Source organism: Neofelis nebulosa, chromosome 5 (genome assembly GCF_028018385.1).
Source record: "Neofelis nebulosa isolate mNeoNeb1 chromosome 5, mNeoNeb1.pri, whole genome shotgun sequence".
Lineage (NCBI taxonomy): Eukaryota > Metazoa > Chordata > Mammalia > Carnivora > Felidae > Neofelis > Neofelis nebulosa.
The window spans coordinates 132,866,492-132,889,076 of NC_080786.1; the positions used below are offsets into that span (position 1 = coordinate 132,866,492).

At 35.4% G+C, this 22,585-nt stretch overlaps 1 protein-coding gene across 1 annotated transcript in view; it reads right to left on the reverse strand.

Annotated features, from left to right (window-relative positions):
* Window positions 1-22,585, reverse strand: part of LOC131513198 (uncharacterized) — a 434,303-nt gene that overhangs the window by 213,705 nt on the left and 198,013 nt on the right. Inside the window, exon 3 of the mRNA XM_058732542.1 lies at window positions 1,734-1,797. Within this exon, the coding sequence (XP_058588525.1) occupies window positions 1,734-1,797 (64 nt within the window). The remainder of the gene's footprint in view (window positions 1-1,733; window positions 1,798-22,585) is intronic.

Genomic DNA, 22,585 nt, shown 5'->3' on the forward strand with positions numbered 1-22,585 from the left:
GGAGATTTATTATGGAAATTGGCCTACATGATTACGGAGGCTGAGATATGTCACAATATGCCATCTATAAACTGGAGCACCAAGAAAATCAGTGGTATAATTCAGTACAAGTTTCAAGGCCCAAGACTAAATTCTACTCCTGAAACTAATCTTATGCTATATGTTAACTAACTGGAATTTAAATAAAATCTTGAATTAAAAAAAAAAAATGAAGGTCCAAAAACCAGAGGAACCAATGGTATAGTTTCCAGTCCTGGTTCAAAGGCCCAAGAACCAGGAGCTCTCATGTCCAGAGCAAGAGTAAGTGGATGTCCCAGCTTAAGACAGAGTGAGTTTAACCTTCTTCCTCTTTTTTGTTCTTTTTAGGCAGTCACCAGCTTGGATGATGTCTACCACTAAACTGGTGAAGGCAGATCTCTTTACTCAGTCCATTGATTCAAACGCTAATCTCTTCCAGAAATACTCTCACAGACAAACCCAGAAATAATGGTTACCAGCTATCTGGGCATCTCTTAGCCCAGTCAACTTGACACAAAGTTGACCTTCATAAGGTTGTACTGAAGTTCTTTGTACTGTTCTTATGAACAGTTTAAATTACTTTAAAATTAAAAGTTAATGCCAAATACTGCTATTGCTTTATCTTGAAACCCTATCTCTCTTTAACCTCCTGAACCGTTCCTCTTCATTATCCTAAGGGCTTATGGGTTTGTAAAACACATGCCAGGAAACCTTGTAGACAACCTTTCTTTTCTACCTTTACACATAGCTCTTTTTGAAGTAAGGAAGTAAAATAAAAAACTCAGACACAGAGTTCTCACAAGATGTACATTGTCACATGAGAACACTTGCCATTGTCTTAGTGATTATATAAAACAAGTATATAAATCTGTAAAATCCAAAAAACACCAACTACCTGGTTATGACATTTTGCAGCTACTCTTAGAAAGTTGAGGTATAATGAAAAATAACTTGGAAAAATGCTTAACGACCAAGTATTAAAGTCAATATTTGATTGAAGATAAAGCCAAAGTCAATTAATAACAACATAGGATAAACTCCGAGTAAAAAAAAAAATCAGAAATTTATTACAATCAGTTGTTATTATCATTTGTTATTCAACTTTTACTAGTTAGAGTTCTGAATTTTGATTTGACCATGCAAGAATGGTGATTTTTCAGCATACTGAACAGTTAGATCGCTCCTGTAGGCACAGTAATGTGCATTATGAAGCTAAGCATATGCTCACTTTCAACTGAGTCACCGGAAAAACAAGACAGTTTTTGGCTCACTCTGTTACTATATATGTTACTGCTGATGATGAGGTCGCCCCAGGTTATTCAGCATTACTTTCTTTCCATATGAAATAATGAATCTTATTTTTCATTTCTGGACTCAAACATTTGGTTGATGATAGTGATGAAACATCACCAGCACAATCCGTCCAATTAAAGCTTTCTGCAATATCGAGGATGCCTTCTGATTATTTTCGGAAGTAGATTTAAAATAACAGCTCTCAAAGACAACCAATTCTAGAACGGCAGAGGAAAGAACTTCAAAAATTGATTCCTTTATATAAGCAAGAAAAACACTGGATGAATTGTCAAAATCAACTTTTTTAGGAATCTAGAAATTTACCAAATGCTTACAATAATCCAAGGAGCATTTATCAAGAAAAAAAAAAAAGGCTGAATCTTGGTAAGAACAATGATGAGGTCTGTGGCACCTTCACTTACCCAATCCCAGTCTCCTTTCTCCAATTCCATGCTTGGAAATCAGCAAGACTCTCCAACATGCGAGCTGTGAAAAACAACAGATTAACACTCAATGGGGTCAGTGCAGAAGGGGTTTGGAATCTTCCCCAAGGCTGCACCATCAGAGAACTTTCAGTGTTTGACCTATCAGGTAACTCCCTGAAAAATCCCATTTATAGGGCTTCTCTTCCTTTGACTTGACTGACAAGAGCCCCCTCGCTGTGAAAGACCCCCCTCAGTGTGTAAAGCACTTTCTCCAGGGCATTTCTTTAAAAACCAAACCAAACCAAAAAAAAAAAAAAAAAAACTTGGGCAATTTTATAACATCACAGCTGCCTGAAACAGCAGTACCAACTGGGGCAAACCAAAAACTGACCAAAAGCCATGAAAGAAAAATGTAGGCAATTAGGTAATTAAAAGCAATAAGAAGACATTCAAGTTGAAAGGAAAGAAGTAAAACTATCTCTATTCACTGATAATACGATCTTGTATGAAAGAAAAGAAAATCCTAAGGAATTTACAAACACATGCACACACACACAAATGCTGTTAGAACTAATAAATGAGTTCAGGTAAGTTGCAGGATCAATATACAAACATCAACTGCATTCCTCTACACTAGCAATGAATACCCCAGATGTGAAATTAAGAAGCAATGCCATTTACAATAGCATCAAAAAGAACAAAGTACTTACAAATAACTTTAACAAAAGAAGCATGAGACAGGTACACCAAAAACCACAAAATACTGTTGAAGTAAAAGATCTCAATAAATGGGAAGACATCATGTTCATAAATTGGAAGAGGTAGTGTGAAGATAACAATACTCCTCAAATTCATCTATAGTTTCAACACAATACCTATCAAAATCCCAACTGTGTTTTTTTGCAGAAACTGAAAAGCTAATCCTTAAATTCAGATGGAAATGCAAAAGCCCTAGAATAGGCGAAACAATCTTGGAGAAAAAAAAAGTTGAAGCACTCATTCCTCCTGGTTTAAAACTTACTACAAAATTATAATAAGCAAGAGAGTGTGGTCCAGGCATGAATATATAAAACATATATAATGTGTCTATATATCAAATATATAAAAGGAATAGGATTGACAGTCCAAAATAAACCCATTTTGTTAGGTTTAACAATTTACATTTATTTTCAATTGATTTTTGACATGGGTACCACGACAATTTAATGAGGAGAATATTTTCAATTACTGATGCCGGGATAACTGGATATCCACATGGAAAAGTAGAATACCTCACACCACACACAAAAATACATTCAAAATGGATTATACACATTAATATAATAGCTAAAACTATAAAACTCAGAAAAGAACAGAAATAAATCTTTGTTACCGTGTATTAAGCAACAGTTTCTTAGATATGACTTCAGAAGTGTAAGTGATGAGGGAATGTGGGGCAGGCTGAGGGCAAAATACAGGCTGGCATACACACACTCCCCTCCCCCATCCCCCCACAGTGGAATATGTGTGATATTCCTCTGACATTCCTGGCTACCCAAGAACAAAGGAAAAAGGTTTAAATGCTTGCCATGATGATGTGGGAAACTAAGGCAAATGAAAAATTAAGTTCCCTTGCTGCCTACAGCCCATTGACAAGTCCTTGAAACCAGCAGAGTGACCTCCCTCCAGGAGCTCAGCTGACTGGAAGATGACACTTTACTAGGGGCGAAAGAGAATCTTAGCTTAAGGTTATCCCAACCTCAAGGATCCTGTAGTCTACTTCCTTTATCTCAACTGCCCCAAGATATATGCTGGCAGTCATACTCCAGGCTTATGCCCCCACCCCCACCCACTGCCATATACATCTGAAGGGTCTCAGGACTGAGGTTTTACTAAAGGGTAATAATGGTGTTTCCCTAGCAACAGCCAGCCTCTCAAGGTCCTGGAAACCTTGCTTCCAAAATTCCTTAGAGACTTCCTCCATCCCTGACCCTCTCCCAACCTGAGGGTATATATTGAGTTACCAGTCACCACCCCATGCAGCATTGCCTGCCCACAGGTCCTGTCCCCATGCTTTAATAAAGTCACCTTTTTGTGCCAAAGACATCTTCAAGAGTTCTTTCTTGGCCGTTGGCTCTGGACCACCCCACCATCACCCCAAAACCTTTTTTTTTTTTTTAATTTTTTTTTTTTCAACATTTTTTTAAATTTATTTTTGGGACAGAGAGAGACAGAGCATGAACGGGGGAGGGGCAGAGAGAGAGGGAGACACAGAATCGGAAACAGGCTCCAGGCTCCGAGCCATCAGCCCAGAGCCTGACGCGGGGCTCGAACTCACGGACTGCGAGATCGTGACCTGGCTGAAGTCGGACGCTTAACCGACTGCGCCACCCAGGCGCCCCAACCCCAAAACCTTTGATGTTGTATAAGCAACATCAAAATTAAAAATTCATGTACCTCAAAAAACATCTTTTAATTTTCTTAAATTTGTTATTTATTATTTACTGAAATATATTTGACATAGAACATTTAGATGTACACGTTTAATAACATAATTACTTTGCTATCCTCCATCAGCATTTTAATTTGTTAAATTTTGGGGTGGGATGATGGCTATTTTTCTGGATATTTCTTAAAGAACAGTATCTTACCCAATATAGCTGTATTCAAATAAATATTACAAGTAAAGATTATAGTTGTGTGTAAGTGAATATACTATATTATTCTTCAAAAAAACTCTATTCACATAAAATTAAATGCATATGTGCTTCTGCAAAAAAAAAAAAAAATAAAGTGTACAACACGTAAATTTGTTGCATTTATATTTTAATAGGATTGCCATTGCAGTGATAATTAGCACCTTTATCACATGACATACTTATCATCTCTTTTTAGTGGTTGGAATAATTAAAATCTAGTCTCTTAGCAAGTTTGATAATTACAATACAATATTATTGATGTCAAAGAATATCATCAATAAAGTAAGACACTCCACAAAATGTGAGAAAATATTTGCAAATTATATGTATGATAAAGAACCTGCATCCAGAATATACAAAAAATCACTTACAATTCAATACAGAGACAAATGAACCAATTAGAATAATGGATGAAGGATTTGGATAGACAGTTCTCCCAAGAATGTATACAAATACTCAATAAACACATCAAAAGATGCTCAACATCAATTGTCATTGTTGAAATGCAAACAAAAAACCACATGAGCTTCCACTTTCCACCAACAAAGATGGCTAAAATAAAAAAGACAAACAGAGAATGAGTTTTGGTAAGGATGTAAAGAAATCAGAACTCCCCTAGTTGCTGGTGGAAACAAAATTGTAGCCACTTCAGAAAACATTTTGGCAGCTTCTCAAAATATTAATGTAGAATTACCTATGACCAACAGCTCTGCTTCTAGGTATGCACCCAAGAAAAATGAAAATATATCCACACAAAAGCTTGTAATCAAATGTTCATAGCATCATTATGCATAATGGCCCAAGAGTGGAAACAACCAAATAATGAATAAACAAAACATGCTATACCTATACAATGGAATAGTATTTGCTGTTTTTTTAAAAATGAAGAACTGATTCATGCTATAACACAAATAAACCCTGAAAACATTATGCTAAGTAAAAGAAATCCATTATAAAAGGCCACTTATATGATCCTATTTAGAGGAAATGTTCAGAATAGGAAAATCTATATACAAAGACTAGATTAGAAGTTACCTGGGTCTGGGGGTGGGGGGAAGGTTGGGAGGTTGGAGAATGACAGCTAAGGGTGCAGGGTTTCTTGCTGGGATAATGAAAATGTTCTAAAATTGTACTGAAAGCCACTGAAGCATACACTTGAAGCGGGTGAATGACATGATATGTGAATTATATCTCAATAACGCTGTTAAAAAAGAAAATTTCAAAAAAATTATAGCCCTCACTTACATTTTTATTTCTAATACTTTTTAAATGAACATGTGGCCTCATAATTATCCCTTGAGGAAATTCTGCTCTTAAATCTTAGATCTGGAAATGTGTCCTGAAACAGGCCACATCTTGAAATCTTGGATTTCAAGAAAACAAAATCATCAGAATATCTTTCTCTAGCTTAGTTTTCCTTACCTATACACCAATTTTAGCATCCATCCTAGAAAGAACTAGTAAGGTGATCCTCACTGCAGGTACCATGTAAGAAACATTGACACTCTTGTTACTTCACAAGCAAGTTCCAGCCATGGTACTCTGTGGGCAACTATTGGTTGGTTATGTGTTGCTATATTGATAATGTTAACTACAATGTATAATGTAATATTTCCTTGGTTCAAGCTAGATTAAAAAAAAAATTACCAAGGTATAATTCATATGTAACAATGTATTCTTTTCAGGTTTACAATGTAATTGATATTTGTATATATTGTTAAATGATCACCCAATAAGTCTAGCCAACATCTATCACCATACGTAACTACAGAATTTTCTTTTTCTTGTGATGGGAACTTTTAAGATCTGCTCTCTTAGCAACTTTCAAGTATCAATACAGTTTATTAACTATAGTCAGAATACTATACATTACATCCCCATTACTTATTTATTTTAAACAGAAAGCTTGTGCCTTCTGACTCCCTGCACTCATTTCACCCACTCCCCATCTCCCACCTCGGGCAACCACCAATCTGCTTTCAGTACCTGTGAGCCTACTGTCTTGTTTTGTTTTTTGTTTTGTTTTGTTTTTCACATGTAAGTGATATCATGTGGTATTTGTCTTTGACCTATTTCATTCAGTATAATGCCCTCAGTATCCACTCATGTTGTTGCAAATGGCAAGATTTCATTCTTTTTTGTGGCTGAATAATATTCTATCCTACATATATATACCACCTTTTCTTTATCCATTCATTCATCAATGACACTTAGGTTGTTTCCATATCTTGGCTATTATAAATAATGCTGCAATAAACATGGGGATGCATATATCCTTTTCAAGTTAGTGTTTTCACTTTCCTCAGATAAATACCCAGAAGTGGAATTCCTGGATCATATGATAATTGTATTTTTAATTTTTTGAGGAACTTCCATACTTTTTTCCACAGTGGCTGCACCAATTTCCATTCCCTCCAACAGTTCATAAGGGCTCCCTTTTCTCTACATCCTCATGATCATTTGTTATCTCTTACCTTTGTGATAATAGCCAATCTAACAGGTATAAGGTGATCATTCATTGTAGCTTAGATTTGCATTTCCCTGATGTTTAGAGATGTAAAGTATCTTTTCATGCACCTGTTGCCTATCTGTATATCTTCTTTGCAAAAATGTCTATTCAGATCCTCTGCCCATTTTTTAATCAGATTTTTTTTTGCAATTGAGTTGTAGGAGTACTTTGTATATTTTAGATATTAGTCCATTATCAGATACATAATTTACAAATATTCTCTCCCATTTGTAGGTTACCTACTCATTTTGTTGCTGGTTTTCCTTACAGTGCAGAAGCTTTATAGTTTAGTTTGATGTGGTTCCACTTGTTGGTTTTTGCTTTTGTTGCCTTTGCTTTTTGAGTCAGATCCAAAAACTCAAAAACGAGGCAGATGTTGAGGATCTTATCACCTATGTTTTCTTCCAGTAGTTTTATAATTTCAGGTCTTACATTCAAGTCTTTAATCCATTTTGGATTAATTTTCATGTATAGCATAAGATAGTGGTCCAGTTTCATTGTTTTGCATGTGGCTAACCAGTTTTCCCAACATCGTTTATTGAAGAGACTGTCCTGTCTGCATTGTATATTCTTGCCTACTTTGTTATAAATTAATTTAATTGTTATAAATTAATAAACCCATTATTGTAGGTTTACTTCTGGGACCTCTATTCTATTCCATTGATCTATGTATCTGTTTTTATGTCAGTGCCAGACTGTTTTGATTACTACAGCTTTGTAATAGGGTATGAAATCAAGGAGTGTCATGCCTCCAGTTTTTTTTTTTTTCTTTTCTTCCCAAGATTGCTTTGGCTACTTGGGGCCTTTTGTGGCTCCATAGAAATTTTTGGATTGTTTGTTCTACTTCCTTAAAACAAAACAAAACAAAACAAAAAACTACCATTGGCATTTTGATAGGCATTACACTGAATCCGTAGATTGCTTTGGGTAGAAGAGAGATTTTAACAACAGTTATTCTTCCAATCCATGAGTGCAAAATATCTTTCCATTTATTTGTGTCTTATTTAATTTCTTTCATCAATGTCTTACAGTAATCAGTACATAGGTCTTTCACTTCCTTGGTTAAATTTATTCCTAGGTATTTTTTAATGCAATTGTAAATGGGATTAATTTCTTAGTTTCTGATAGTTCATTATTAGTGCATAAAGATGCAACATATCTCTGTATACTAATTTTATATCGTGCAACTTTACTGAATTTTTTATTGGTTGTAACAAATTTTGGGTGGAGTCTTCAGGGTTTTCTATAATATCATGTCATCTCAAATAGTCACAAATTTACTTCTTCTTTTCCAATTTAGATACTTTTTAATTCTTTTTCTTTCCTAATTTCTATAACTAGAATTTCCAATTCTATGTTAAATAAAACTGGTGAGAGTGGACATCCTTGCCTTCTGATTTTAGAAGAAAAGCTTATAGCTTTTCACCATTGAGTATAATGTTAGCTGCAGGCTTGCCATAAATGGCCTTTGTTATGTTGAGGTACATTTCCTCCATGCCCACTTTGCTGATAATTTTTATCATAAATGGATGTGGATTTTTGTCAGCTACTTTTTATGCGTCTATTGATCATGTAATTTTTATCCTTCATTTTGTTAATGTGGTGTATCACACTGATTAATATGCAGATCTTTAATCATCTTTGCATCCCTGGAATAAAAACCACTTGATTATGGTGTATGGTCCTTTTAATGTATTTTTAAAATGTTTTTTAATGTTTATTTATTTGAGAGAGAGAGAGACAGAGTGTGAGAGGGGGAGGGGCAGAGAGAGAGGGAGACACAGAATCTGAAGTAGGATCCAGGCTCCAAACTGTCAGCACAAAGCCTGATGCAGGGCTTGAACTCACAGACCATGAGATCATGACCTGAGCTGAAGTTGGACGTTTAACCAACTGAGCCACCCAGCTGCCCCTAATGTATTTTTAAGTTCAGTTGGCTAATCTTTTGTTGAAGACTTTTGCATCTATGTTCATCGGGGATATTGGCCGGCAATTTTCTTGTGTCCTTGTCTGGTTTTGGAATCAGGGACGCTGGCCTTGTAAAATAAGTTTGGAAGTGTTTTCTCCTCTTCTACTTTTTGGAAGAGTTTGAGGATTAGTTTTAATTCTTTCGAATGCTTGGTAGAATTCATCAGCAAAGCTCTCTGGTCCTGGACTTTTATTTGTTGGGAGGTTTTTGATTACTGATTCAATCTTCCCACTACTGTTCAGATTTTCTCCTTCTTCATGATTCAGTCTTAGAAAATTATATGTTTCCAGGAATTTATCCATTTCTTCTAGGTTATCCAATTTGTTGGCATGTATTTATAATACATAAATAATATCTTAAAAGTCATTGAAAAAGATCTTCCTAAACTTACAATGGGGTTATGTCCTGATATATCTGTCATAAGTTGAAAATACTGTAAGTTGAAATGCATTTAATAAACCTTATCAACTGAACATCACAGCTTAGCCTAGCCTACTTAATGTGTTCAGAACACCTGCAGCCAAGCAAAATCATCTAACACAAAGCCTATTTTATAATAAACCATTTAATATCTCATGAATTTTATTGAATATTAAACTGAAAATGAAAAATAGAACAGTTGTATGGGTACAGACTAGTTGTTTCCCCTCATGATCATGTGACTGGCTGGGAACTCAGCTTGCTGCCACTGCCCAGATTCATAAAAGATTATCATATTGCATATTACTACCTTGGGAAAATAACAAAATTTAAAATTCAAAGTATGATTTCTATTGAATGTATATGGCTTTTGCACCACTATAAAGTCAAAAAATCAAAAGTTGAACCACTTGGAGACCATCTGCACCTCCAGTATTTCACATAGCTTGTCTTTGGCTTAATGTCAGTTATCTGATTATTTTATGATAGGTAACAATCACTCTGTGAACATGTAATTAATGAATGTGAACACACACATAAATTCTCATGCTTGCTACACTGTCAGTGACAAACTCCTGACACTTTCTATAACGGTTTTCCATTCTGGAAATATATTTTTAGTCATAGTACAGTGCAATGTAACCTCTGTAAGATTCAGAAATCCCTAATCAATGAGTAAACTAGAAGCATAGAATTCATCATTACTTAATTCTGCTGTTGAGTTCTTTTTTAAAAAAGGCAAAAAAAGCTAGTCACTTTTCCCTGTCCCATACGTAAGGTATAAACAACAATTTTAATAATATTCCTAATGATTTTGTGCAGAGCAGAATATAATTCTGGAAGACCTTTTCCCTTAATTTTCTTGTGGAACTTTGTAGCTAAGATCCACAGCTTAGGCAAATCTCAGAATTTCTTTATCTTCACTGCTGAAAATGGTGAGCACTTTACAGCAATAATTTTGACAAACTCTTGATTAAATGTTTAGCCTCTATATATTCAGATCTAGAAGGAATTATCTTCTTAAACCATTTGTTTAGAGTCTATTGTTTTGAGGTTTAATTAATGAGAACCAACTAGTTATGGTTGGACCTACTTATAATTCATTTTCACAAGATGTAAAGAATTAACAAGAACTTTTTCTTGAAAAACTCGTGTCCTAATTAATGTCCTAATTGTAAGTAGTTTAAAATCAAAAATATTATTAAAGTAGTTTAATGATGTAAATGCTATTTCCTTACTTTAATTACTTGAAGTTCTCAATCACTTTATGAATATAAAACTTTATATGTACTTTAACTCCAAAATAATATCTATACATTTCAATGATTAATGGATTTTCAACATAGAAAACATTTAAGGGTATTTGCCACTCCAACTGACCTCTAGAATGTTTTAGCCATCTAAATATGCATATTAAGATGTCAAAAATAAATTTAAATGATATACCTGCTTGTGCTCCTGAAATTAACTGAAAGTGATGATAACCTCTGTGAGCAAATGATAATTGATAACATATTAATTGGAGATGAAAAAAATGACATGGAATTAAGCATACACTATTTGGTTTCACAAATACTGAAGCGAACCCAAGGCTGATGAAATATTTGTGGCCAATCACTGAGACCAAAGTTGAACTCTGGCACACATGAAGAAGGCACATACAAAGCCAAGGTAAAAGCATGTTACCAAGCATTCTTTGAAAAATTGCCAGGCACTAGGTAGGCCTCCAGACATTCCAGAGAATGTGTGAACTTTATAGTTTGCCTGAAACAAATACACATACACAGAGAAAGGTATTCTTAATGTTCTTTACTTGAGGTAGCGAACATCATTAATGTTTATTTTCTTGCAAAGCCACAAAAATTTACAAATAACATCTGCTTTCTCTTACAAATCCAGTTTAAAGAGACAATATATTCAAACTACAACAGAGACTTTTCAAACTAATCTGTTCCACTTTTCCATTAACTTCCTTTTTTACTGTATTTAATCAGTTAATAAAATTGACTGGTTCACATCAACTGAGCTATTGAAATAGATATCTGCAGAATCCAAGTCGGATGTGGTACTCGTTATATTCACAATGGACGTGTACCATTAGGTTTCCAAAGAGAAGGTGGAATATGTGAATCTTTATGATTTACATGGTTTTGAATATATTTTGGAGAGTGTATTTATTCTATGTCATTTGTACCTTAAAACTTTTTAATTTAATTTTATTTTTTTAATTTACATCCAAGTTAGTTAGCATATAGTGCAACACTGATTTCAGGGGTAGATTCCTTAGTGCCCCTTACCCACAACCCCTCCAGTAACCCTCTGTTTTTTAAACCCATATTTAAGAGTCTCTTATTCTTGTCCCCCTCCATTTTTATGTTATTTTTTATTCCCTTCCCTTGTGGTCATCTGTTCTGTGTCTTAATGTCCTCATATGAGTGAAGTCATATGATATTTGCCTTTCTCTGATTGACTAATTTCACTTAGCATAATACCTTCTAGTTTCATCCACGTAGTTGCAAATGGCAAGATTTCATTCTTTTTTGATTGCCGAGTAATACTCCACACACACACACACACACACACACACACACACATATATATAACTTTTTTTACATTTTATTTTTTATAGTTGAAAGAGAGAGAGACAGAGCGCAAGCAGGGGAGGGGCAGAGAGTTGGAGACAGAATCTGAAGCAGGTTCCAGGCTATCAGGACAGAGCCTGATGCGGGCGGGGCTCGGAAGTCAGGAGCAGTGAGATCACGCCCTGAGCTGAAGTCGGAGGCTTAACCAAATGAGCCACCTGAGCGCCCCTGTACCTTAAAATTTTTGAAGCTAAATAACCATCCTTGGCACCAACACTTTCTTTTCCCAACCACATTCACTCTATGCCCACATCTCTCTCTGCAGAATATGGCATTTCTACTGACATCAAAACAAGCTCTAAACCCTGATGCATTCTTCAGTCTGGGGATAGAGAGGCAGCCTTCAATAGAACTCTTTTCTCACAGGTTTCATCATAAACATATTTTATTTCAAACTCAGTCAATATTTAAGGCAAGGAGAGAAAAATTCCCAGAGTAAACCACATCTTAAAACTATCTAAACCACGAAAGTGAACACACACAGAATAGATCTATTTAAGTGTTTTGTCAATATCAGCTTTAGTATTACCACTGGGCTTTATAAAAATTTTAGGACTTAGTAGTTGGTTGTGGGTTTTTTTTGGTTTTTTTTTTTGTTTTTTTTTTAACAGAAGCTATGGAGCTAAATTTAAGTTACTGCTATCAGTTTGAGGGCAAAGATATCCTCCACCAAGGATATCCATGCAGATTTTCCCATTCTCCCTTTTGAATCTGCCACAACATATATCCATTGTGTCCTATTGCCGACCAAAACTCTTCCCGAGCTGCCTTAATCATATTTCCTTTGGCATGGAGCGACTCTGAAAAGGATATGGGATGAATAAAAAAACATTCATGAGTTTTTACAAAGTAAACCCATGGGTTTGTTTTAAAAACAAACACTGAATGTTGTTTCAAGAAAGTCTTGCCATTTCAATAGAAGTTGTAAAGGAAAAAATTTTGACATCACTATCATATATTGAGTTTATAGCGCCCTCTCCAAACATAGTCTTTCTTGTTTTCTCTTTTTAAGGAAAATGATGCGTATATATGGGGAGCAAGGTATAAATGTATACAAATGTATGAGTGTATGTTTAAAATAATGTTCACTTAACAAAAATAAGCATGAAACACAAACACTGAGCAAATACATATGGATTAAACCAGAGTTTAGAAAAATAGTTCGCAGGGTTTTCAAAGCTCTAAAAAACAGTTTTCTAAACCTTACGGAAAACAAGATTAGCTCCACACTGTCCCATTGAGTTTCTTAGCAAAGCATAGTGAAATAAGTAACTTAAGGAAAAGTTTTGTGGAAATGGGTCAGTTTGGGAAGCCTAGTAGGCAATTTATCACACAGTTAAATATTTCAGGAACTACAAGTTAATTTACTAGAGAGTAAAATCTTATAATGGAAGACCTACTAAAATATACAGTTACCAGTTCTAAACCCTAGAATGGCCATGAACTAGAGTTTAGAGATTTTTCTTCATGCAAAAGTCTTCTTCTGGAATTGTGCTTCCTTACTGTCTCTCACTAAATCTACATGACAGACCTCAAGTTATCTTCTCTTCCAAGAAACGTTATCTGATTTGGAGTCCCTTTCTGTCTGTTCTTCTACCACCCAGCAAATGCCTTCATCATTGTATTTCTCAGCCTATAATATAATTTTTGGTTTAACTCTGGTTTCTTTCACTAGACTACAAGTATTTTGAAAGCACAGGTATGTCTCCTCCATTTTTGTATATTCCAGTGCATAAACCACAGTAGTGTCTCAGTCAATGTTTGTTGAACGAATGCAGAAGTAGCAACATCTGGGAAAAATGAAGCACACAGGAATTACCACCGATAGTGTGTTTTACCTTGAACCTAGCCCTGTGCTAGAGAGTTAAGTATTTTTATCATTTATTTTTTGCATCAACACAGTAGCTACTTTTATGTATGAAGATGCTCAAATTTTAAAAGATTGGGTACCATGTTCTGGTCTTCACAATAAGTGACAGAGTTTGGAATTTAAATCAAACAATTCTTGATTCCAAAGATCTTTGTTCTCTTCCTGAACCCTGATGCTTCCAATGGGTAGAGTTAAACTCAGAAAGTAGCTTATTTAAAAAAAAAAAAAAAGTAAGGTTTTTGTGGAGACTGCCCAGATATAGCCTTATATTTTAATCTCCATTCTGCGATTTCTTATTTATCCCTATGACATCTAAAACTACCTTTTTAAATATTACCCACTTTTTTGGTGTAGGATAATTTCTTTGACTCAAGCTTACATACCCTCCTCTTTGAAAGTTCATCAGAAGTCCATTCTTCAACTAATTTTGAAAGCACTTCTGGTGCAGAGTGTTGACTAATCATAGCACTCATTTCATGGTACATTATCAGCACTGGCCCACACAAACCCACACATGCTTTATTTATCATTCCATTATATTCCCATAACCCAGGCCCTTCCCCCTCCTACCAAAGGCAAACATTCTAATGGGTTTAACACAGTTTTGTTGGTATGTGTTCTTTCAAAATGCTTCTTTCTTGTGCACACATATTTTTAATTTATATAAATTATGTTTTGTTTCATATCATATTCTTTTTATTTTTTGTGAACACTACATTTAAAAAAATACATCTTTATTGATGTGTATACATTTAACACATTGTTCCATAGTGTGCATAAAATTTTCTCCCAGAACCACCTGGAAATACTCACCATTACCTCCTTCTCTTATTTGCAAAGTATACGGGAAAACAAATAAAAGGCAAATCAATTCAGGGTCATCTAATCTCTCACTAATTGAGATTAAAGTAAGGTATATATGGTATGTTACATTAATGAAGTACTTTAAGTGTGCTTATAGTACACATGCTTAGCACATTCACATGTTCACGTTTAGGAATTTTGTAGGGAAGTTGCTTGATCTGCAACATACAGTGTGAGATATAGAAATTAAAATCAAAAGGAATCTGGGATAACAAAATAATAAAAACTAAAGAGGGGTTATTGGAGTGGCTACAAGAACTCAAATAAAAGTATATTTTTTTGTCTTTTTTTAAATCACTGGTAAATAGTAATATTTAATTTGGAGAGAAGGAAGAATCATCATTTAAACAAGTTTTATAGATTCTTCTTTAGAGTCTCCTTAATTTCATGCTCCTTCAAAACGTAAGTTTATGGAACATGATACAGTCATTTTAATTTAAACAACCCAGCATATTCGAAATTATGACCCTAATTTATTGATAAAGAAACTAAGATATTGAGTAATATGCAAAATGCAAAAAGATGTAGAGTCAAGGCAAGGCAGGAAGGAACTGATTCAAACCTATAGTTGGATGAGCATAGGCTTTGGTTAGAAATACTTGGCTCAAATCTCAACTCTGCTATTTCATTCTTTGACATTTGGCAAGTTCCCTGAACTCTGCCTTAGTTCCTAAATTTGTACAATGAAGCCATTGCTGTATATCCAGAGAATTGCTGTGGATGTTAGAGATGAAACATGTAGAGTATCCAGTACAGTGTCTGCACACAGTTGGCATGTACATACATGTGTACGCATTGCCACACTCTAACGAAACTCACACATTTCATGGAAAGTGGCTTTAGAACCCATGTTTTGGGTGCAAAGATTCAGAACTTGTTCCAGGAGACTAGTTATACCTTTAATTAATCAACATCTATTTTCTGTATATTTCAAAAGCATCTCGTATCTAGTCTATTTTATGTCTTTACTTGCCTTTTTCTCTGTTTCCAATACTTACTAGACTAATCTTTCTCTACTACCAGGGAAATCTTCCTTCTGACCTTTTGCCTGGATCATGCTACTATTTTTTCAAGAAAGCACCATATTTAAACCTTCGCAACTTGGACTCCACTCCAAATTCATCTGCTTCTATTGCCTGGGCTACAACTTGGAAAAGGTCTGGTCTGAATGCCTTCATTTTTAAATTGTCATGCCCCTACATGGCAATCTCCTTGCTTCTTCACTCCAAACTTCATCTATCCTTCAAGGCTCCCGAAGCCTTTACTTTGCTTTAACAAGATGTGTGTAGGACAAAGCTCCTCTGAACCTCTGAACTAGATATAGTTTTTTTTCCTCTTTTCATATGGCGTTTACGTAGAACATCAAATTGTAGGCATTTAGTTTCTTAATTCATTCTCCATGGCTAATTAAAGCTTGTTGAAAACAGGAACTGTCTTACTCACTTCTTGTCATCCACTCTACCTGGTATGGAAGACTTAGTAAATACTAGTGGAACATAATTAAATTAAGAGCTTGAAGGTTTTCATTCCTGGGCTGCTGGAACTGTGTTTCTGAAACTACTTTAATCTTCCAGGTAACTTCTATAAAAGCAAAATTAACTTTCAAGAAGATAAAGAACAACTGATGAATAAACGAGTTAAACTTTTGGGAAGCAGTGACAGTATTCATTTTCTTCACCAGACAAGACAGACTCAACAATGCAATTAAGAGCTATTGAAGTGAGCTGGGATCCTTGGTGAAACAACATTGCATAATATCTCACAGTGCCTCTAAGTCACCACAGTGCAGCGGGTTAAAGCATTTTCCACTTGGAAGCCAAGGCAACTTAAAAGGGTTATTGATTTTTTCCTCTACTTATAAATGAGACTCACATATTAGGACTGAGAACTGCAGACACAACATAATGACCTTTCTACTTGGCTTCTTTTTCCTAACATAAACAGAATCACTTTCAGTGGTTAAGAGGATATTAAGCAGTAAATCTTGTAATTATGTGTGTGAGTGTTTGTACCTTGAGAGCAAAAATTAGCAGCCACATTTTTAATTTTAAAACTATCAGTTCTGTTCATTTAGCATTAGAAATCTCAACATCTAATCGTGTGTTTCTCTTCCTGCCCTGGTGTTGAAAAATCCTATGTTTGTTCACGCCTCGGCATGAATACACAAGTTCAGCTTGAAACAATCACTTTATTGAAGACATAAGACCTTGCCTGACCTTGTTTTAGATGTAAGATTTAAAATAAACGTATTGATTCCTGCCATGTTATCTTAAGGGAAAGATTCTAAAATATGAGACAGTGGGGTGCCCTTATTAAAGTTCTCCCAAAACAAAAGCTAAGAGGTTGATAGCTATTAAAATCAGATTTATTTTGTACCTGCTGGATTTCACCTTCATGATTTAATTAGGGACTTTGTGAAAACAAGTTGAGGCTTGATGTGTTTCTAGTTTTTTGTTTTTGTGGGGTTTTCTTTGTCTAGTTCCTCTCTCAGATATTTAAAATCTATTTTTCACTCTTTGGGAATGACATCTTTAAATCATTTCTGTGTTTGTTTCAGGAGGTTTGTTTTTTGTTTGGGGTTTGTTGTTGTTATTTTCTTTCCTGGCTATTCAGGGAGATCTATTATACCCTGTAACACTAGAATGGCAACATGCTCCTGTGTGACCATCCACACCTAATTCACTACAGGTAATCACAGACATTTTTATGAGGTTTAAAAGTACTAGGTAAAAACTTACTCTACCTAAACATACAACCCCCCACAGGGGCCTACACTGCCAGTGATTATGTCTGTAGCTCTCCCATTGAAAATCTGTTCAGTACAGCTCAGTTTGTTCAGCAACAAATACATGCTTCACAGATTATTAAGAGCCATTCTGTTAGATACTGGAGTGACAAAGATAATAACACTCTGCAATTTAACCAGGACTTACTATGTGCCGTGCACAGAGCTAAGGGTTTTATATCTATATATTTTCTCATTTCATCCTTACATCATTATGTGGTAAGTATTATAACCTTCAATTTCCATATAAATAAAGTGAGGTTCACAGAGTTAAGTAACTTCGCCAAAGTCACAAAGCCTGTAAGTGCCAAAATGAGTGAGTTTTTCTGATTCCAAAGGTTAGGCTCTACCTGAAATTCTATGAATAAGAAAGTCCTCTAGGTGGTTGATAGGGAGAAAATGGAAGTAACTTTTAGGAATTTGAAAAAAGCTTTCAATTTTGGCAAGGATTCCATTTTTAAGAAAACAGGTTTAGAGAATGTTTTTAACTTTCTGAGCCTATAACCCTAATGTGTCAGTTATCAATTTGTAATGTTTCTGCTTCAAATCCACTCTTCAGTGCCCACTATTCAGTAACAGAAACAGACGCTGTGTTTGTCTGGGGCTAGTTTGCTGGGGCTGCCACAATAAAGTACCACAGACTGGGCTGCCTAATCAACAGAAATTTCTTTCCTCATAGTTCTGAAGGCAAGAAGTCTGAGATAAAGCGTCAGCAGAGCTGGCTTCATTCTGAGGCCTCTCTCCTTGGCTTGCAATCGGTCATCTTCAGCTTTTGCCTTCACATGTCTTCTGTACGTGTCTGTATCCTAACCTCTTCTTATAAGATCACCAGAAATATTGGATTAGGGCCCATCCTAATGACCTTATTTAACCTTTGTTACCCATTTAAAGACTCTGGCTTCAAATACAATCAATTCTAAGGTACTAGGGGTTAGGACTTAGTCCAACAGATGAACTTGGGAAAGCACAATTCTACCCGTATCACCCTGTAAATATTTCTTCTGTGCAGCCTGTAAGGTATTAAGCTTTTTCAGTAAAAAGCGCTGATGGCATACTGGAGGGGAGGGGTTTCTCCTCCTGGTTCTGACGTGCTACTCTAAACAGGCTTCGGTGGTACCAGACTCGTGGAGCATATGTGGCTTCTACAGCACCTGGTTCCACCAGCACCCACGAGGCAGCAGCACATGGCAATTCCCTATGGACAGCTTCTTCTTTGGGGGCTTTCTAGTGAAGAGTCACCAGTATGACAGCCGCTGTGAGCAGCTTCTCTAGGCATCCTCTCGGGGGGGTTCAGAATGCTTCTAACCCAGGGCTTCTGTTGGGGAAGATCGCTAAAAAAAAGGGACCGCCAGTTGACCCTTGAGCTGGACCTCAACAGTGAGGGCTCCTCACCCCCTTCCCCGTCCTTGGAATGTGAGTTCCACTTACCTTTCCTGTTTCCAGAGGCTACTCCAAGGACACATAACTATGTGGCATGGAGAACATCTGCATGATATACATGACTGAACCCAGTTAAGGCCTCTTTGTAAACTTTTAAGATTTGGCAGGCGAGTTTGCAGAGCCATTTGTCCTGTTGCCACCCAAGACAAGTCTCAGATGTAAGTTCCCTCTGCTTATTAAAATTGTCACCTACCAACGTGGAGTGACCTGCCTCTTTCTTCAGTCTCTCTATGCCCAGCTATAGAGGGGCCAGTTTCTTACACCAGGGAAGTCCCCAAGAGAGTTGTGAACCAACAGCTTCCTGGTAAAGCGCTTTGCCAGGCGTACCCAAGGAGCACCTTCACACAGAGTTCTAAGCTGTAGCTTATCTCCGGGGCAGCTTCCCCTGGCATGCTACGGAATGGTTTCCCAGCAAACACTGCCAACTCCCTGTGATGGCTTCCCCTGGAATCCAACCAGAACACTCCTGGATAGCCCTGCAGCCTCAGCAAACATCTCTGCCATCCAGTAAGCCATGGCTGCACTCCCTCCAATGAGGTTTGGATCTTTCCCAGGGTATAGGGGTCTTCTAGATTTATTCCTTCCTTGGATGTTCTTTCTTATGCTGATGGATGGTGGTTGTTTCTTACACTTGCTATCCCTTACTCTTTAAAGTATTTTACTCCTCAGTAGTCGATCTCCTGTTATTCCAATCCCTTGTTAATAATTCTTTATATCAATTATTTCTTCTTCAAATTATTTTGTCGTTTCTAACTCTTGGTTATACCTGAAGTGAGAAAACTGATAAATGGAAGACCCAATGCTCAGATAATCCTGTAAGAAAGAAAAATGCATAGGTGCTCTAAAGATTGGCAAGGAATCTGTAAAACTGTCATTTTCACAGGATAAGATCATCTATCTAGAACACTCCCTTGTGTCCCCAACGAACATAGAAAATATATAGGAAAAAATAGCAATCTATTCTTACAGTGAATTCATAAACAAACAAACAAACAAAAATCTAAGGAGTAACCAATCAAAGAATGCATAAGAATTACAGAAGAATTTAATTTTTTTAATTTTTTTGTTTATTTTTTGAGAGAGAGAGGAGTAGGTGGGGGCAAGGAAGGCAGAAAGAGAATCTTAAGCAGGTTCCATGCTCAGCACAGAACCCAAATGGGGCTCAATCTCATGACCTGACCTGAGGCAAAATCAAGAGTCACCCAGGTGCCCCCAGAAGAATTTTAAATAAAAGATAGAAAATATAACATCAGTAAATAGAGAAACATATATGTTTACAAATGATATTAATAAACATTCTCCATAAATTAAATTAAATATATTCCACTCTAAATCTCAAAAGAACTTTAGGGGAATTTGGAAAAACTGTATTGCCATAAAAATAATTACTGGTAAAGTTTTAATCATCTTTGAAAAACTAAAGCAAAGAATCGGGACAGATATTAACAAATTGATAAAACTAAAATCCAAAATAATTAAAATAATATGACATTGTAGAACAGATAAGCAGACCACTAAAATATAATACAGAGGTCAGAAATAAAACCATGTATGTACAAGGAATTGACACATGGTAAAAGTAAACCACAGAGCAAGAAAAGAATAAAGTTTTATACAGATAACTTTAGGAGAGCTGGCATACTCTAAGGAGAAAATAAAACTGAACTTATGCTTTATATACTATGTACAAAGAAAAATTCAAAAAGAATTATCTGAGCTACATGTAAAAGGCAAATTTATAGAACCAATAGATGAAAATATAGGAGAACACCTTTGTGATCTATGGCTGAACAAAGACTTCAGGAAGCACAAATGATAAAGAAAGCCTAATTTGACCATATTGAAATTTAAATTTTGTACTCAAAATAAGGTCATCACAGATGAAATACACAGATTATAGACTGGGGATAATGTATGCAATATCTATAACTGACAATGAGTTAACAGCTGAAATATACCAAGAACTCCTGAAAAAAAATCAAAAATGGTAGAAAACCCAATAGAAATTATAGACAAGGGATATAAATAGGCCATTCATAAGAGATGTCCAAGCATATTAAAAGATGTTCAAAATCGCTAATAATCATAAAAATAAAAATTAAAAAGAACATTAATTAACTTGTCACTTGACATCTACCAAAATGGCAACAAATAAACCCTAATTAATACCTTGGTAATAATACCAAGTACCATTAAGGATATGAGGAGATGGGAACTTTTATGCACAACCAGTGAGATTATAAAATGACAATCACTGTCAAAAGCATCTGGAATTTGTTTAATTAATTATGTTTTTGACCTATAATACAATGATCCCATTCTTAGGTAAATACATACTAAAAATTATTGTACATGTCTATGAGAGGACATATACAACAATTTTCACCAAGAAATTAGATAGAAATTAATAGAAAGAGATAAACTAGCTGTTTTTTCCTAAATAAATCATGAATTAACTTACCTCAGATATATACTTGAGAATATCATGCAGTAGGCAGAAGTAACAAGGAGAGATCTTAAAATTATAGTAAAAACAGAATGAGATTATAGAATAGGACCATTTATGAAAATTTATAAACTAAGACATTTTTACAATAAAAACATTGTCAGAATATATATGAAACTTGTGAAAATGAATGACTTTAAACCATAGTAATCAAACAGTATAGTACTGGCATAAAGACAAATAAACCAATGAAATCAGATAGAGCCCAGAAATAAACACTTGTGTATGTAATCAAATGATCTTCAACAAAGATTCTAAGACCACTCAATAGAGAAAGGACAGTCAACAAATGGTATTGGGAAAACTGAATATCCACATGCAGAAAAATGAAGTTGGTTTACCTTGCACCACATACAAAAATTAACTCAAAATGGATTAAAGACCTAAATGTAAGACCTAAAACTATAAAACCCCTAAAAGAAAAAAAGTGAGTGGGGCATCTGGGTGGCTCAGTCGGTTGAGCACTTGACTTTTGATTTCAGCTCAGGTAATGATCTCACGGCTCCTGCGATTGAGCCCCAACATAAAACTCTGTGCTGACAGTGCAGAGACTGCTTGGGATTCTCTCTCTCCCTCTCTCTCTGCCCTACCCCAACTATCACATGCATATATGTGCTCTCTTAAAATAAATAAACTTTAAAAATAAAAAATAAAAATTAGGTGAAAAAATTCATGACATTGGATTTGGCAATGGTTTATTGGATATACCACTGAAAGTACAGGCAACAAATGCAAAAATAGACAAATGAGACTGTATGCAACTTAGAAATGTATATCAGAGGACACTACCAATAGAGTAAAAAAGCAACCTATGGAATGGGAGAAAATATTTGAAAGTCATATATGTGATAAGGAGTTAATAACCAGAACATAAAAAAAGTCCTATAACTCAACAACAACAAAAATCAAATAATCCAGTTTAAAATGGGAAAAGTACATTTCTCCAAAGATGACATACATGGTGAGCAAGCATATGAAAAGAAGTTAAATGTCACTAATCATTAGAGAAATGCAAATCAAAACCATGATAATACCTCACATCCATGAGGGTGATGATAGATAGATAGATAGATAGATAGATAGATAGATAGATGATAGATAGAAGGAAAGAAAAAAGAAAGAAAATAACAAGTGTTGATGAAGACACAGAGAAATTGGAACACTTT